This window comes from Bubalus kerabau, chromosome 1 (assembly GCF_029407905.1).
Source record: "Bubalus kerabau isolate K-KA32 ecotype Philippines breed swamp buffalo chromosome 1, PCC_UOA_SB_1v2, whole genome shotgun sequence".
In the NCBI taxonomy this organism is placed as follows: domain Eukaryota; kingdom Metazoa; phylum Chordata; class Mammalia; order Artiodactyla; family Bovidae; genus Bubalus; species Bubalus kerabau.
Genome location: NC_073624.1, coordinates 271,619,256 through 271,636,606, shown reverse-complemented (window position 1 = coordinate 271,636,606; position 17,351 = coordinate 271,619,256). Strand labels below are relative to the sequence as shown.

At 36.1% G+C, this 17,351-nt stretch overlaps 1 protein-coding gene across 8 annotated transcripts in view; it reads right to left on the bottom strand.

Annotated features, from left to right (window-relative positions):
• Positions 1-17,351, bottom strand: part of PAM (peptidylglycine alpha-amidating monooxygenase) — a 314,671-nt gene that overhangs the window by 71,501 nt on the left and 225,819 nt on the right. For all 8 annotated transcript variants that reach the window (XM_055565583.1, XM_055565617.1, XM_055565573.1 and 5 more), the window contains exons 9-13: positions 6,717-6,765; positions 5,235-5,302; positions 4,112-4,192; positions 3,754-3,830; positions 3,300-3,403 (exon numbers count right to left, since the gene is read on the bottom strand). In XM_055565583.1, coding sequence (XP_055421558.1) covers positions 3,300-3,403; positions 3,754-3,830; positions 4,112-4,192; positions 5,235-5,302; positions 6,717-6,765 — 379 coding nt within the window. The remainder of the gene's footprint in view (positions 1-3,299; positions 3,404-3,753; positions 3,831-4,111; positions 4,193-5,234; positions 5,303-6,716; positions 6,766-17,351) is intronic.

Below are 17,351 nucleotides of genomic sequence, written 5' to 3'. Positions count from 1 at the left end.
TGGGCTCAGTCGTGTTTGATGCTTTGTGACCTGTGGATTGTAGCCCGCCAGGCTCCTCTGTCCATGGGATTTTCCAGGCAAAAATACTGGAGCGGGTTGCCATTTCCTTCTCCAGGGGATCTTCCTGACCCAGGGAGCCAACGCATATCTCTCTTGTCTCCTGCACTGGCAGACAGATTCTTTACCACTAGCACCACCTGGGAAGCCCTAAAACTTGTACATTAAGGGGCTATTGACCATATAACTTTATTTGCATACAATATACTTTAAATGCTGATTAAAGTGTTGTGCTTGGTAACTACAAATATTTATTAGACCTTCTCAAATGTATATGAAATAACTGTTTCCAAATGAAACATATGACCAACAAAATTGATCAAATTGGTAAATATTACCTACCAATTATCAAGAATTAATTCTAAATTTTAGCATATATACTTTTAGGCAGATTAGCTGACTTAATTAGCTTATTTGGCTCACTCAATTAAATTCCTGTTTTGGATGTTTAAACTTGACTAAACATTTGAAATGAACTAAGAGAAGCCTCATGTTGAATATAAAATATACAATGCAGTGTCAGGCACAAAATATTGCTTCTGTGTAGGTTAATTAGTACTATATTGTTAATATATACATTAGAGAAATTTGCCTAAGATATATTACTCATATTTAATATTTAAAAAGAAATATGTATCTGGGTTAAAATGTTATCATTAAGTTTATTGATATATTTTGTCTTAAATTCACTTGTTTCTAATGGTTGTATTTTGAGTTGAACCTCTGGTTAAAAACTGTCCCGAATTTTTAAACTATTTCTTATTAGTTAACTCTGATTGTTCTACCTAAGCTTTCTCCAGTTCTAAAATTTCTAGCTTAATGCAGAGTTAAAGTAGGACCGGGCAGAAGAATCACTCAACTGAAAATCTTACTGGTAAGGCCACTGATGGTACAATTTTCCTGTAAACCTAGTTTCCAGGTGGCTACAGAACAAGCAGGTTAAAACCGGGAGCGCACTGCTCTTCCAGCGCATGGAGGGGACATCTTCTGGCCCCATAAGACCTCTGGATAAGTGAGACTTGCGTTGAAGTTAGGCTTTAGGCTCAGGGCGCAAACCAGTGCCAGTGGGAATGATGTTTGTGTATGTGGGCTGGGGGTTAGATGGGAACAGAGAAGAGAGATTTACAGAGTATCATTTACTTAAAATGGGCTTCCCAAGGGGTCCAGTGGTAAAGAATCCACCTGCCAATGCAGGAGATGCAAGAGACGTGGGTTCGATCCTTAGGTTGAGAAGATCCCCTGGAGTAGGAAATGGCAACCTGCTCTAGTATGCTTGTCTGAAAAATTCCATGGACACAGAAGCTTGGTGGGCTACATACAGTTCATGAGGTCGCAAACAGTCGGATATGACTGAGCACACAGAACACATGTTTAATTTAAAATACATCATAAATAGTTTTCTCTTTTTATTGGTTACATTCTCAATTGTGATACTATAGTACCCTATGGAGGTGGTATTCTTTATTTTACAAAATGGATGCATTGTTGTTATTACTGAAAAGCATACTAAGTGCTATAGGAATGCTATGCATTATTATGAGGATTTAATTCATATTTAAATTTATCCAAAATTTCCTGCTTTCTTAGTATAAATTAAATATTCAGAATTGACCCAATTCAGATTGACCCATAAGTTAATTTCCTATAATTTCTTTCTACTTCATTTATATTACAAAGTGGCGTTTCCTTTAGCCCACAAGACATTTACAAAAAGATAGATTGGTATAGTCATTTTAGGGTATTATTTTAAAGCAAAATGCACATTTTAAAAAAAGACTAGAATTATTTCGGACTCATGAAACTGAAAGAGGCCCCTAGAGATCACTTTGGCCTCTCATCCTGGTACCATAACAAGTCATTAATTTCCATGGCTGATATTGCTACACAGAGGATACTCAAAAGATAGAATCTGGGGGAAGTTACAAACCCTCCCACATTGTAAAGGTACCTCTAAGCAAAAAAAAAAAAAAAAAAAAAAAATTCTACTTATTTCACACTTGAACTTGAAAACTAATACAAAGAATGTGTTGAAAGGGACTTGTTTTACTCCTTTGTTTATTTCAAAGGTTAATAAAATAGCAAATGGCATTTAAATAAAGTTCCAGAGACACTACACTTCATATATTTAAAGATTGTTAGTAAAGTGAATGATTAGACTTTTTCAAATCTAATTATATCGACTTTGTCAATCCTTTTGTTACCATTTTATGCAACTCAGTAATTGTACTGCTTTCCTCACATCTCTGTCTTAAATTTAGCAAATTAATCTAAAAGCAAGTCTGTTAAAATTTCCTTGTTTAATATAAATCGATAACTTTTTTCTATTTATCATTAGTCTCAAAATTGATGCTTATTAATAAAAAACCCTTTTAGGCTGACATAAAAAAGATCCTATTCTACCATCTCAAATGCTTTTTTTTTTCATTCACCTGCCTTAGTACCTTTTCTGTGTCCCACAGCTCGCGTTGTCATCATAAGGATCATCTGTGCATCTAATGCGTATTTTCAGATGTCTACTCTCTGTAACTCCTCTTTGATCAAAAGATAAATGGTTTAAAGCTCCATCTTCTAGGTGGTGTCAGTAAATATTTTATAACCTAGTTTAAAATGGAAAGGAGGCTCCTTGGTTCTTTTCTAACCAAAAAACATGATAAGAGACTTTATCTTTCATTTTTAATTTAGGCAAACCCTTTTTGAAAGAGTTCATAGTGCTTTGAAAAATGTACTTGGTGTTATAAAATATACTTATTTCAAAGCAGCTCAGTATTTTGAAGCTTACCTAAAAGTTGAACATTCTCATAATGAATACATAAAGGTTTTAACAGGTAGGAAAAAAAACCCTGGTTCTGAGTAATTAATGGCCACCATTATATGCAGAACCTATATACTCCCCTAAATTTGAGCATAGGGCAAAAGGATACTTGAGAAAAAAATTATAATCATTACATTTTTCTTTATTAAGATGTACAGGAGGTAATACACACTCCTGTGGCAACTGTAATATGCAGAGGTGTGATCCTAAAGGTCTTGAATAAGCAGGAAGATAGGAATTATGAAACACTAAGCACATGTTCTGCAGTTTGACCAACTCAGTCAGTCCTAAAAGCGTAAAATGCTAGGGTTTGTTGTAATTGTTTATCATAGGGAAAAACATGCCATTCATTCATGAAGATAACTGTCACTTATAACCACGCCGCGTCCTAATAAAGTATTTTTAAATAATGGAATCTGTGGAGTCATACCCAATGTGTGTGACTTCTGTCCTCCCTTCCCCAGTGAACACACATCTCGCTGCCAGGATGTCACCAAAACTCACATCCACTGGGCGCTCTACCGGGTAGAAGGCCTGACAAGAGACAAATGCAGCGATTCACCAAAATCATCAACAACACCCAGAAGCTCATGCATAGTAACGTGAGGCCTGGGTACCCTGGGGTGAGAGGATGAATACACACACAGCACAGACACACTTCACCACCCTGCTTAGAAATACTCAGAGAACTGATAAGGAACCCATCAAATTGGAAACAGTAAAAAAAAAAAAAAGAAGTTAAACGCAGCTTAGACATAGAGTAAAGGTAGATTTAGAGATTTTTAGATTCTAGAGAAATTCACAAGGGCTCTATAAGGGCTTTATAAATTACCACCTGCTGATTAATATTTTTTTCTATCAAAATTGTACTAGATTCCACACACCTGCGGCAGTTGGGGGCTTTGGCGTCCAATCAGGGTCCACTGTCCATTTCTTACTCTGTATCCACTGACTACTTTGCCTGTAATGAACACAAATTATAATTGTATAGGGTATTAAAAAGATAAAAGGCATTATTTGTTTTCTTATTGCAAAATAAAATATAAATATTTTCAGAAACACAAATGTTCAGCATTTTAATGAAAACAATATGATGAAAACACATGCAGAATTTTAAGATACTGCACAAAACCTCTTCCACTGAAACAGATAAAACAGATTTCAGGTCAGATATAATCTACAGTTTACATTTACAGCATTAGCAAGCTCAGTGGCATATCATTTAATATGTAAAGTTCTTACCTAAATGGTGAGTGTGAACTCTGTAGGCAAAGACATGCATTGGATACTTTTTGTAATGGCATGAAATATCAGAATTCACCACTGTTAGAAATGAAAACACAGAAAAAAGTCATTATTCAACTGGAAAATAACATTATTCTTGACTAAAAGTATGTACAGAGTATCCACAAGCAGTTAAGCATGGGGTTTTTGAGTATACACAAACTCATGTACTCAGAGGTATTAAGCACTAATTATGGGCCAGCTTCTTACTAAAATGAGTTAAGAATCCTTTATATTCTGTTTCACTCATAAAATGACTAGAGTCAAATCAACATACATTGTCAGTGAAAACCCAGGCTTAATTTGATACCTTCATTGTGAAATTTGTGCAGCTGAAAAAGCTTAAATATTGGTTTTTATTTTTAGAACAGAAGGATTTTTGAAAATTTATTTCAAATACCTAAGATAATGAGATTGACAGTTCCTGTTGAGAAGGAAACATTTCATATACTTTTCTTTCCTTATAGACTAACACATAGTTGAGTTTTCAATAAATGCCTTTTTAAAATTAGACAGTGAAAAGTAACAAGATCATACTTATTAACTTTAACAGATCCCCAGTAAGAACAAATGAATAATATGACACTCCCACCAAAGGATAAGATATTTACAGCAATAAATAATATTATACTCATTCTAATAGTTCTTTTTTTTTTGAAAATTTAGGAGAAATCAGATATTATATCCATTTTACAAATCTATGTTCAGACTGGATTTGCTAGCTTTTGATTCTTAATCTGATATCCTCTATAAGTTTATGCCACTGTATGATAAGAATTTTTTTTGGCATCTGAAGAATGGATGATTTATTTGTAAAATACTCAAGAATTATATTTAAATTTATATCACTCACTATCTCCCTATGGACCCCAATTCTTGGCATAAAACTGGAATATAATAAACTGCTGGCTTGGAATAACACAAAAACCTATTTTAACTCTGAGGATAATAAAGAACTGGTTTATTTTTCAGGGACTCAAAAATATTGGTCATTTCAAGTGTTTATAAAAGATGTTCTGTAAATCCATCCTTAAAGATTAGGTAATGAGGTAATGGTAAATTCCAAAAGATCATTACTCACCTTTCCCTCCTGGTGGTATAACAGTGTCAACAGACATCATAAGGTACATGCCAGCAATTAAAGGCTGTCTGCACAAAATAATAACATTCGTTTCAACTATTGGAAAACGTCAAAACAACTGCCTTGGAAAAATAAGGTATACTTCAATGCATTGACCTATAAAATACGATTCATGTGGAAATTAAACTAATATATGGGGAATGAGGTAGAATATATATATTTTTCCTGAGAATAACTTATTTTCTTGGGCAAATAGCTGAATACACATTTTCGTGGCATGGTAAATGTTTCTACATGTGCGTGTGTGCTAAGTCAGTTCAGTTGTGTCTGATCTTTGTGACCCTATGGACTGTAGCCTGCCAGGCTCCTCTGTCCATTAGATTCTCCAGGCAAGAATACTGGATGGGTGGCCATACTCTCCTCCAGAGGATCTTCCTGACCCAGGGGTAGAACTGGCATCTCATAAGTCTCCTACATTGGCCAGGGGAGTTCTTTACCATTAGTGCCATCTGGGAAGCCCAATCTCTAAATGGCTCCTGTAGTGGTTAATATGTCAAGTGGTTATATGTCAAGTCAGCTAGGCTGTAGTGCCAAGATATTTGGTCAAGCATTCTGCCCAGATGTTGTTATAAAGGTATTTGTGAAGATGTAATTAATATTTAAACCACTGACTTTGGGTAAAGCAGATTATGGTCCAAAATGTGGATGAGTGTCTTAAGAGAAAAGACTGAGGTCCTCGAAAGAGGAAGGAATTATACATTCTATTGGTTCACTTTCCCTGGAGGACCCTGAACGATACAGCTCCCAATGACCCACAGCTCTGACATCCTTGCCCTTGTTCAATCGTCTTCCCTTCATGCAGGCTGGACCGAGTAACCCGACCCAGTAATTTGTTATCTCTAACAAACAGAATATAGCAACAATAATTTTTATTTTGTCCACTGGATTCAGAGTAGAAAGACCTGTGGTCACCACTTTCTCGACCTATCGGACACACATTCGTAACTTCTGAGATGAGGATACAGAAGTGCTCTGGCTTCCACCTTGGACACCCTCTTGTGTTCTCCCTTGCTGACGGTGAGGGGCAGACAGCAGCGCCATGTTGGGAGCTGCCCTGTTTACAGCCCACATGAGGAGGAAACGAGGCGTCCTCCAGCCCATGGCCAGCAAGGAACCGAATCCTGTCAACAGACGCGTGAGACAGCCTGCAAGCGAATCCACCCCGGTCGAGTCTCCAGATGGCTGAGACCCTGGCTGAGATTCTCACTGTGGCCTTTGTGTCAGACAACCAGCACCCAGCTAAGCTGTGCCCAAATTCCTTAGCCACAGGCAACCGGGACAATAAATGCTTGCTGTTTTAAGCCACTACATTTAGAATAATTTGTTATACAGGAGTAGATAACTAGCACAGTGGATTTCCCACTTTTTAGCTCTTGAAGATCTTAAAAGCTGTCACTCAGCTAGGATAACCGAGGTACTTACGGCAGGCGTGTGAGGTGTAAGGAAACACCAGAGCAGTCCTTGTGATTATCTGAAAATACACACAGAAAATACACATCTTAAATATGAATAACGAATTTCAAACTAAAAATGTTAATTAATAACTCAATACTAAATTTAAAAACCCTATATATTTCGCTTGTATGGTGTTTTACAGTTTACAGAGTACTTTCATACTCATAAAATCCATTTAATTCCAATGTATCACAGAGCAACAAGAGAACTATCATTTCAAGTAGTCTGTAGCTTTTTCTTGACTCATCAAACTGACTGGTTATCTGCTTCCTAGCAGACACACTAAAATTCTAGTCATAAGCTCACAAAAGAAAACTATGCCCACTCTCTATAAACTATCTGTATTGTTGAAACATCCAGAAAAGCTCATGAACTGAATTGGTTTTGTTCTACTGGGATCCAAAGAGTTAATTAGCTTTTCTACCTTTCAAAAACTGAATTAGTCCATAATTTGGGCTTTCAAGGTATTACCATTTTTTAGTCTGTAATGTGTCAAATTTATGTATAGGAATCACCTTACTTGGTTTCTAAGCCTCACTCAATCCTGCCTTCTAAATAGGAACCTGATGTTCATTCTTCTTATACTCTAACTTCAGTGGAAAGTGTTTGAGTATCTCTGTACCTTTGCCAAGGACATTTCAGAGACCTCTTACACATCCTCTGTCTTCTTTCTTCCTTTGTCTTTCTCAGGTAGAAAGAAGACAGAAATGAAAATCACCCATCCAAATTCTTATCTCTTTTGAATTTGCTGATCTTTAACCACAGACACCATGAATAGTAACTCAGACTTACTCATTCCTTTCATTCCTGTATATGTTAAATTCTTTCTAAGCATTTTGTTCTAAGGAATTATAAAACCTTATATCTCAACTTTGAGTTGATTTTAATATAACTATTGAGTGTGTACAAGAATGATAGATTTATATTAGAAATTAGGAAGTGAAGTATACTAATAACAGCATATAATTTTTTTAAGAAAAAATTTTCCTTTCATCTGTAATTCTCATAAGAAAAGCCAAGGTAACCTCACATAAAAATGTACAATAACAGGCAACTTAACTAGTAACATAGACATGTTGATTTACCATAGATAAAGTTTAGACAAAGTATAAAAAGTCATGTTTAATACTTCAGTAGTAAAACACAAAGGAAACTTCACTGTATCGTATTAAGCTTGATCTTCACAAAAATAGTACAGAAATAAATGCAATGATGAACATTATATATTTAATTTTTCATTTAACATCACATTAGTGTCAATTTACAAAGAGACTTTGTCCACTCTCCTAAATCAATTTCAGTGAGATCCTATTTTCATAATAATTTCATTGAATTCTTTTTTAAAAAATTTCAACTGCGTTTTAAATAGATGAGAAAACAGTAATAAACAAAAGAATGAATACAACAGGTTTATCTTAATTTTTGCCTATGCTTTAGATATAGAAAGGGGATTTGAATATTATTGTTTAATTTATTAAAATTGTTTATTGTTGAGAACAAGTTTTCCTAAGTGCACTGACTGAGACTTAGTAGATACACCTACTCTGTACTACTTTCAAAATGATTAGCCATTGGATTCACCCAGAATTACCTAAGTATCTCCACTGATCAAAAGAGAATAGTGGAAAGTGTATTATTCATTTATACCAAATGAATTCTACACTCCAGAGACTCACCTAAATAGCTGAATTGTTTTCAGAAAACATTTATCCTGTGTATAAAAAACTATCTAAGTATAAAAAACTATCTATTGTCTAAGGGTATTTCGAGAAATGGTAATCATCTGTTCATTTAGTGAATATTCACTGAGCTTTGCTATATTCTTCACAATTGGGATACAGTGAAAAGCAGCAGGTCCAGATCTCCTGCTCTCATGGTGTTTCCGCTCTAGTGGGAGTGGAGACACAGGGAAATGGAGTAGGAGGGACAAGGAGAAACAAAATACCAAGCACATAAACATGATAAAATCACGCCGTGAACTCAGCAGGATCATATGACCCTGGGTAGCTGTTTTACCTACTGAGGTCCAGGCAGGATACCGTGGCCGAGAGGCAGGAGACTGCCTAGACCGTGCAGAGTATCTTAAGATTCTGGGTTTCATTTTCTGTCTCCCAAGAAGCTGCTGGAAGATTTTAAGCAATGGAGGACAGGATCATAGAAGGTGTCAACCTAGCACATTACCTGGCACTTACAGATGACTCATTAATTACTGAATGGTCGGGTTTTGTAATTTTTTATTTTAATTAATAATACCAGGTGAGAATTTCTCCCACTCCCCTAATGTCCAACCAAGCAAAAGGTTCTAAGCGCAATGAGAACTGTCTTCTTGGTTTTATATTATACTCTTGCTTTCAAAGATTCAAGTTAATCACAGTTTGATGTTCAACTTGGCTAATATTCTTTACCACGACTTCAAAAAAACTCCGTGAGAAAAATAAATAAGTTAATTAACACATTTCGGCAACTATTAAATAATTTATCATTAAAGCTGAAATATGTCACCAAATTAAAAGTAGTAGGAATGTTATTAACAGTAACATGCCAGCTATTGCCTGTAACTGATCATCCTCTTAGATAAAGTTCTTGATTAGAATTGTCTAAACAGTAGATTTTTACTCAAAAGCATGAAAGTAAGTCAAAAATAACTTTTAATTTGAAGATATTTTCTAAGCACACATCAAAATTTTCACCAAATTAAAAGATAGCAAATTAAATAATTTCTATATAATTGCTATTTGCTTCCTTACAGAGATTTAAAAGTGATCAATCAATGCCATATTCTGTAAGACAGTCAAGGATATCACACAAAGTAACTACACACAAATAACTAATCAGCTAAAAATTCAAGTAGTAATATGAGAAGCTCAACACATTCTGGAGAAAAATATACTGAACTTCTGACTTAGGTATTATAATGACTTAAGGGAAAACTGAATCTCGAGACTCTTAAGTTTTGTTTTACAGAATGTACATCTTGTATAGAGCTTCCTAGGTAGCTCAGTGGTAAAGAATCCACCTGCCAATGCAGGAGACATGGGTTTGATCTCTGGGTTGTGAAGATCCCCTAGAGCAGGAAATGGCAACCCACTCCAGTATTCTTGCCTGGGAAATCCCATGGACAGAGGAGCCTGGCGGGCTACAGTCCATTGGGTCAGAAAAGAGTTGGACACAACTCAGGGACTAAACAACAACAAAATCTTATATGGTTAGAAGGCTAGTGAACATACAAAGTGAAAATCTTACCTGTTTAACAAAAAGCTCCAGAAATCAAAATATACAGAAGGAAAACTGGTGAAGAAACACACTTAAAAAATCACGCTAAATAGAGTTCCTTAGTCATGGATGAAAGAATTTGTTTCCATCAAATTTACCTTGTGAATTTGATCCACTGAGTCAGCAAAAAATGAGGCATTCTAAAAAAACTGCTGTGTGCATGTGTGCCTATGTGTATGAGTGTTTAGATATTATGCTTTATGCTTTAGATAGAAACATCACACTTTAGATATATATATATCAGTATTTATCCATGGAGTAACAATCACAAGACCAGCTGAGTAACTTGAGGAAATTCTTTAACTTAGTAATGGATAAATATTTTAATGATGATATTTTAGTTGAGCAACATGCTAAGAGCTATCACAAAGTAAAGAAAATACTTATAAAGCATATTCATATACATTTTTTATATTGGCTAAGAAAATATATTCATTATTTCAAAATCAGATTTTATTATTGTAAATCACTATGATTTCTTCCAGTTTGACTTTCTACAGCTTGACCTAAGGAACCCATGTGTTTGCATATACATACATTGAGAAGTTTCAGCAAGAGTAACCTGAACTCCCTCAAACAAGGAAGGTTGTCTGGAGGTCTGGAGGGCTCCAGGATCCATAGCTATTCCTATTGCAAGTGGCAGCTTTGGAGAGAAGCATATTTCAGCCTAGCGTTTGGTGTGGAGATTATGACCTTTTAACTCCAACATGATCCTAGCCACAGTTATGCAATATTATTTCCATAACCTCCTCACTGATCTTACTTCTGAACTCAGAAACTTCCACTGGTTTTGCATATTTTACTGATGATTTCCAGTGGGCTCTGACTTTGCTTGCCCTTCTATTGTAACACGGCACTTCAGCCACATAATATGAAGCCTCATAAGAATTAATTCATTTCAATTCACTAGGCTATAAATGAAGTCTGTCTCTTAAAACGGATGATGCTTTAAAGGTTTATTATCATAAAGAAACACATCAGTGCTTCTGCTAATATTTTACCACACACGATGAAAAAAATGCAATCAGGACTGAGATAGTTAAGAAAGGTACAGAAAATGAACTTGAGTATCCACATCATATGCTGGTTGAAAAAGCTAGTCGAGAAATGTAATTCTGCGACTAGGATAAAAGTAAACAGGAGAGGCGAGGACTAGATGGAAAAATTGAAGCATGCCAGAAGACCAGAGAAACGGAACACCACAGCTTAAGTAAAGATTGAACAGTGGTGGGTGAAATAACTGAAATGGCCTGAAATCACAGGATTGAATGAATGAGAAGTAGAACAGGAAGTGAGGACTATTCTCTTGACTTACATTTCAACATAAATGTTGCACATTTCCAACGTACAATATGCAAGGTTGGGTGGAAAGTTTAGAATTAATCTTTACAGTTTCATCACACACAGCTGTTTGACTACAGCACCTTACAAAATCATCATCAGTTTCCACTAGGTCCTCTCTGAGTTCCTTTGTTTAAAAGGAGTAGGATCTAAAAAGTTATCTATTTAATATCTGATAGACTAGTACTCATGATCAATACTGACACCACTAAGAAACTTCAGACTATAAATGAGACATCTACGTAAAGAATGTAGCACTCTATTTGGATCACAGAAAATAACCAATAAATATAAGTTACTAGGACCATTATTCTTTTTTATTGGTAGATTCTAAAAAATTTCACAACATGGATATTTTACTTTTAAGAAATATATTTTCAAAGCTATTGGTCAGGAATTTCTTTAACTGAAGAAACTGAAGCACATCACATTTTTCCAACTTAATAACAGGAATGGAACAAAGTGGGGGGATGGGAATCAAATGAGCAATGAGAATTAGAATTGAAATGGTATGCTAAAGATATTGCACAAAATAGGTATTTTGAAAATGGAAACAGAGATGCTGATTCAGAAAGGTACAAACTAGGGAGACACAGAACAGAGTCATCAGTGATACCGTGGAATGTCAGTGAGACAAAAACATCATGGTCTGGCTAAAATGAGATTCTTGTGTTGGGACTATAGGACCTTGAAGAAGTTGATAATGCACTATTTCAAAGTCCTTCCATGACTTTTAGTAATATAGATCCCCTTGACCAGACTCAAGATAACCTGTTTCTTTCTAAGTTCTGAACTAGAGGAAGTTAGTTCAGCAGGATTAAGGCAATTTTTATACTGATTTTGAAATTGTTCTTTTCATTTACATTTATTCACTTGTCCTGTACAGCCATTATCATGTAAAAATGTTGACAGCTCTTCTTTCCAGGTATCTTTACTTATTTGTTTCAGTCTTTTTCAGAAACAAATTGTTCTCTCTTTTACTGTACTGGGCTGTGGGTGCATGCTCTCTCCAAGGTACACTGGTGAACACCTGACTTTCAGCTATTAATGTTTTGTATTTACAGAAGATTGAACACAAGATATCCCTGTTAAAGGGATCTTTCATGACTGCTGTTCTAGTAAGAAATACTTTTAGCTTGATTGATTTAAAGAAACAGTGATGAAACTTCATTCACTAAATAAGGATTAGATGACATTGGGAGGTATATTTCATTTTATGTCATTACAGTCTATTATAATGTCATATGTATATACTGGAACTTTTTGTAATGGTGAAGATATTAACAGTGAAAATGTTAGAGTCATTTTTAAAAAGAAAATCAAGTAAAATCAAGTCTACTAATGTCTTAGAAGTACATCAAGACATAGAAGTACTGGTGATCCATTGGTTAAGACTTCTAAAGAATCATCTGATAATGAAAGAAACAAGTATTTCCAGGCTCTGGATGAAAACTGAAAATAACATTCAATCAGAATCTAATCTTGAGTCAGATGAAAACTGGATGATTGCTCCACAAGGGTTCCAGCTTCTCTTTTTGGGAAATTGTTCTCTGCTTAGGCAGAGATGTATAACCACAGCAAGGTATTTTATCAAATATATAGACTCATTGAATTTCAGAAGAGGAAGGCACCCTGGAGATGATGGAGTTCAACTCTTGCACTTTATAGACAGGGGAAAAGTAGCAACTGAGATTCAATCTTGACCAAAGTAATTCAGCTAACTGGTGATACATCTGGGTGTCAACACTAATCGATACTAATTCTCAAAAGTCAGTATTTAGTAAACATTATTTACTTAAAAAAAAAAAAGAATTCCATTTCTTAGAGACTTCCAAGGAATTTTATCTATGAAACGTCCTGAAACTAAGATACAAGAATTAAGCAAGGATGGATACGTAACCAGTGGTACTTAAGGATACCCACTTAGGTAGGAAGTTCATTTCTCTTAATGGGAGGTGGATGCATGGGATATGAGGTTATCCATTCCACACTATTTAGCTTGCTTTTCTAATAATAGCTTTTAGCTCCTACTTGGATTCATAGCTAAGTAGTAAGGATGTGGAATAATGCATGATAATAACCTATTACATCTTAGGTCCTTAAAAGTCTGCTGCCTTCTCCTAATCTTTCCCTCAAGAGATATATTTCATGAGCTCATCTTGTCCTGGATGCTTCCTGCTTCAATAAAAAAAAAATAGGTTAATCATTGATCCTAAGGGAACCAATGTGTTGTTACAACATCCCACTAACTGGAAAAGTCCTTCAGAAAGACAGTCATAGCATGGATTTCAATTCACTGCACTCTCCTCAGAAGGTAGAGGATAAAGCACACCCATTATCTACTATCCCCACCACATTTTTAGATGATGGATCCTTTCCTCATGGAAGTACTAAAAAGCATGCCTGGAACCACTGTCAAGTCTTATGAAAAACAAAGAACTAAGATCTTTAATATCAAAAACATATTTTAGGAAATGTGTGAGCAAACAGTAAAACCGTCTCATACCCTTCCAGCCTCTCAGAGTGTTCTGAACAGAATTTAACGACCTCTTTCTGTTTTTCTGCTTGTCTTGAATTAACAGAAAAAAAATAATTTACGGGTATAAGACACACCAATAATTTTTCAATAATGTATGTCCACAGATTTCTTAATAACAATTTTAATGCTGGCTTGATCTTTACCTTATGGTTCTTTGTTCTGAATTAACACCATTAAATGAATGGGACAGATGATGTTTTGTTTTGCTGAGATTAAATCATGGCTCCCAAAGGTGGCGAGGAATAGATTACTTGGGGATTCATTTCAATAGTCAGGAAACATTTCATATACTCAAAATTACTTGGAGAATCCCTTAGGAGAGTGGAGAGTGAGGTCTCCTAGTAGATGCAACACAGCCAGCTTCCTTGGCACTGGAGCAGACTGCTGTCATTTCTGTTGGTTGAGCCATATTTTATTTTTTAAAGTTATTTCCATACAGTTGGACTGTGCTGTTATATAAAAAGGGTTATTTCTGTGCATTTGGAACCCTGCGGCAGCAGAGATGACACAAGAATGAGAGGCAAAGAGGAAGCCACGGTGGGCACAGCGGACCGGGGTCCTATGTTCATTCTGAGCCCAGGCACGTTGAATGGAACCCTGGTTTTAATGAAGATAAGACACAACTCCTTTATTGTTGTTTTTGGTACTCCTGGACTATAAACGCAGGTCCTACAGTCACTTAACAGTACTCGGTAAAATGATGATTCTCCAAAGTAACCCGAACAGGCATATATCAAAGATTTTTTGTTAAGAGTTTCTGCAAAATAAGATCTCAGTCACCAGATTTCTCCTAGAGAATTCACTGAGAGCATATTTTCATCATCTTAGGACTCTCCAGTTACAGATACATTGATATAAAATTGTCTCCACTCAAAAACCACTAACATCTTAAGCTGTCACGGCAAACGTGTATCTGGTGGGCAAATATAGCTGAAATGGGGGCACTGTTAATACATGACAGAAACTGCACAGAGGTGTTCCTGGAGGCTGCGAAAAGCTGGCTTAGAGACAAGCTTCGGTGCTAAATAAACCAGCACTACAAAAATTAAAAAAAATCTTCAAAAAGGAATTCCTTTTGAAGCTGTCACTGCAGTGAGTCAGCCTCCTTTGATTTTGTATTCACTGCCGTGGGACTAGAAATTACTAGCTTCCATTTGTCCTGTGGCAAGGAAGAGAAAATGCATTTATCCATCCTGCAAGAAGATGACTTTCACGAATGATGGCTTGTGCTGTTCCCAAAAGAGATCAAATGGAAGGCAGGCAGGCAGGCTCACCAGCGAGCTTTTATAATCGCTGTGTGTGCAGAGGATGTTACGGCAGGACAAATGTCGGAGCACGTTCCTCTTTCCATCTCTTATGAATGCAGAGAAAAGACTCCACGGAGAAGCTTAGGGTTCACACTGGTTCTTCTCTCAGAATGATGAGCCTGCTCTAGAATCATACTTCTAAGAGAGTAAATTAAAAGACGAAGCCCCCCCAATCCTAAGTAAATACAGAATTTTAAAAAACATAGCATGGAGTTTTTAAAAGGATTGATTGTTTTTTGAACTTTTTGTTGAACTATAATATACAGAATAGGGCACAAATCATAAGGTATAGTCTGAGAATTTTAAGAAAACTAACACATTCCATTCAGATCAAGAAGCAAAAAGCTCTCTACTTGTGGCCCCTTCTGAAGGCATTAAGTTTTAAATCTTTACTTGGTGTACATAGCACATTTAAACATGCATTTGTCTTTCCAAAGATGCTGTCTTTTCGCACCTTTAACTAGCCTGTCCACTAGCTACATGGGCTTTGGTTGGCAGTTTTTAAATAAGATACCTGATTGTGTGTGTTCAGTCGCTCAGTCATGTGAGACTCTTTGCGACCCCATGGACTGTAGCCCCCCAGGTTCTTCTGTCCATGCGATTTTCAGGCAAGAATACTGGAGTGGGTTGCCATTTCCTCCTCCAGGGGATCTTCCTGACCCCAGGATCGAACCAGCGACTCCTGCATCTCCTGAATTGGCAGGCAGGTCTCCTTTATCACTGTGCCACCTGGGAAGCCATATACCTGGTTGCTGCTGCTGCTAAGTTGCTTCAGTCGTGTCCGACTCTGTGCGACCCCATAGACGGCAGCCCACCAGGCTCCCCCGTCCCTGGGATTCTCCAGGCAAGAACACTGGAGTGGGTTGCCATTTCCTTCTCCAATGCATGAAAGTGAAAAGTGAAGTCGCTCAGTCGTGTCCGACTCTTAGCGACCTCATGGACTGCAGCCTACCAGGCTCCTCTGTCCATGGGATTTTCCAGGCAAGAGTACTGGAGTGGGGTGCCATTGCCTTCTCCAATACCTGGTTACTAATAGTTATTTTATTATTTCCCCTTTCTCTCAGTGAAAAGTCCTATCAAACTCTTTTTACTTCATATGCATATGTCAGTTTTTAATATATATTCATCTTTAGAATGGGAATCTTAATTTTTTTTTTTTTTTTTGCAATCTCTCAATTATCTGTTCTCCCCACTGAGGGCAGAATGTAACTGCACAAGTCTAGGAACCACAGAAAGGAAGAATAAGTTATGGAAAAGGAACTTTAAGAGTTTTAATCAAAGAAATTTAATTTGAAATATAAAGCTAAAATCATATGTCTCATATAAAGTGCTCCATTATGCATTTTTGAATTGTCTTGAGGGTATGTTTTTATATACATAAAAGGCTTATCTTTCACCTTCTCTGGAATTCTCAATTACTTTCTGCAATAATGTGTTCTCCCTTCTTTATTTAACCAAAACCTCTAAGTGCTCATAAATGATAAACAGAGAGAGGGTAACCTAGCAGCAACACCATCCTGTTTTCTTTCACAAACAGGAAGCTGATGTGGCCCAAATGCTGTAATTTAGTTGAAATATATTTTTTTTTGAACGTCAACCTAAAATCAGTGGCTGTATTTGCAATGCAATTATCTTCCTCAACTTAAAATACTGTATTATGCATTGTATTTTGGTTCTTCAATTAAAAAATCCAAATTTACATATAATTATGCATGCATTTAGTCTATGGTATTAATTAGGAAATATACTTTGAATATTATAGCTTATATGTTTGATTCAGTGTTAATTTTCAGTCATTCAATATCTTCAAGTTGTAATGTGGCATGAGGATTATTAAAGTAATTTTATAAAGCTTTTGTGAGTTAAGAACTAGTAGGGCAAACACTGAAACCCTTCAGTGACCCAAATTATCAGTCCAAATTTCTTGAGCCCGTGAGCAAATCTTCACACTGTAAGATAAAGGTTTTGTTTGGAAGGATCTGCAGTTACTACTTAGATTTTATGCTCATTTCTGCCATTATAGGTGATGTGTTACACTTCGGTTGGAAAAAGAAGGGTAAGTAATATTTGCAAAGAAATGGAGCTAGAAAAGTGTGGGGGAGGGTGACATCCCTACAGGAAGACAGACTCTGGAAAATTTCC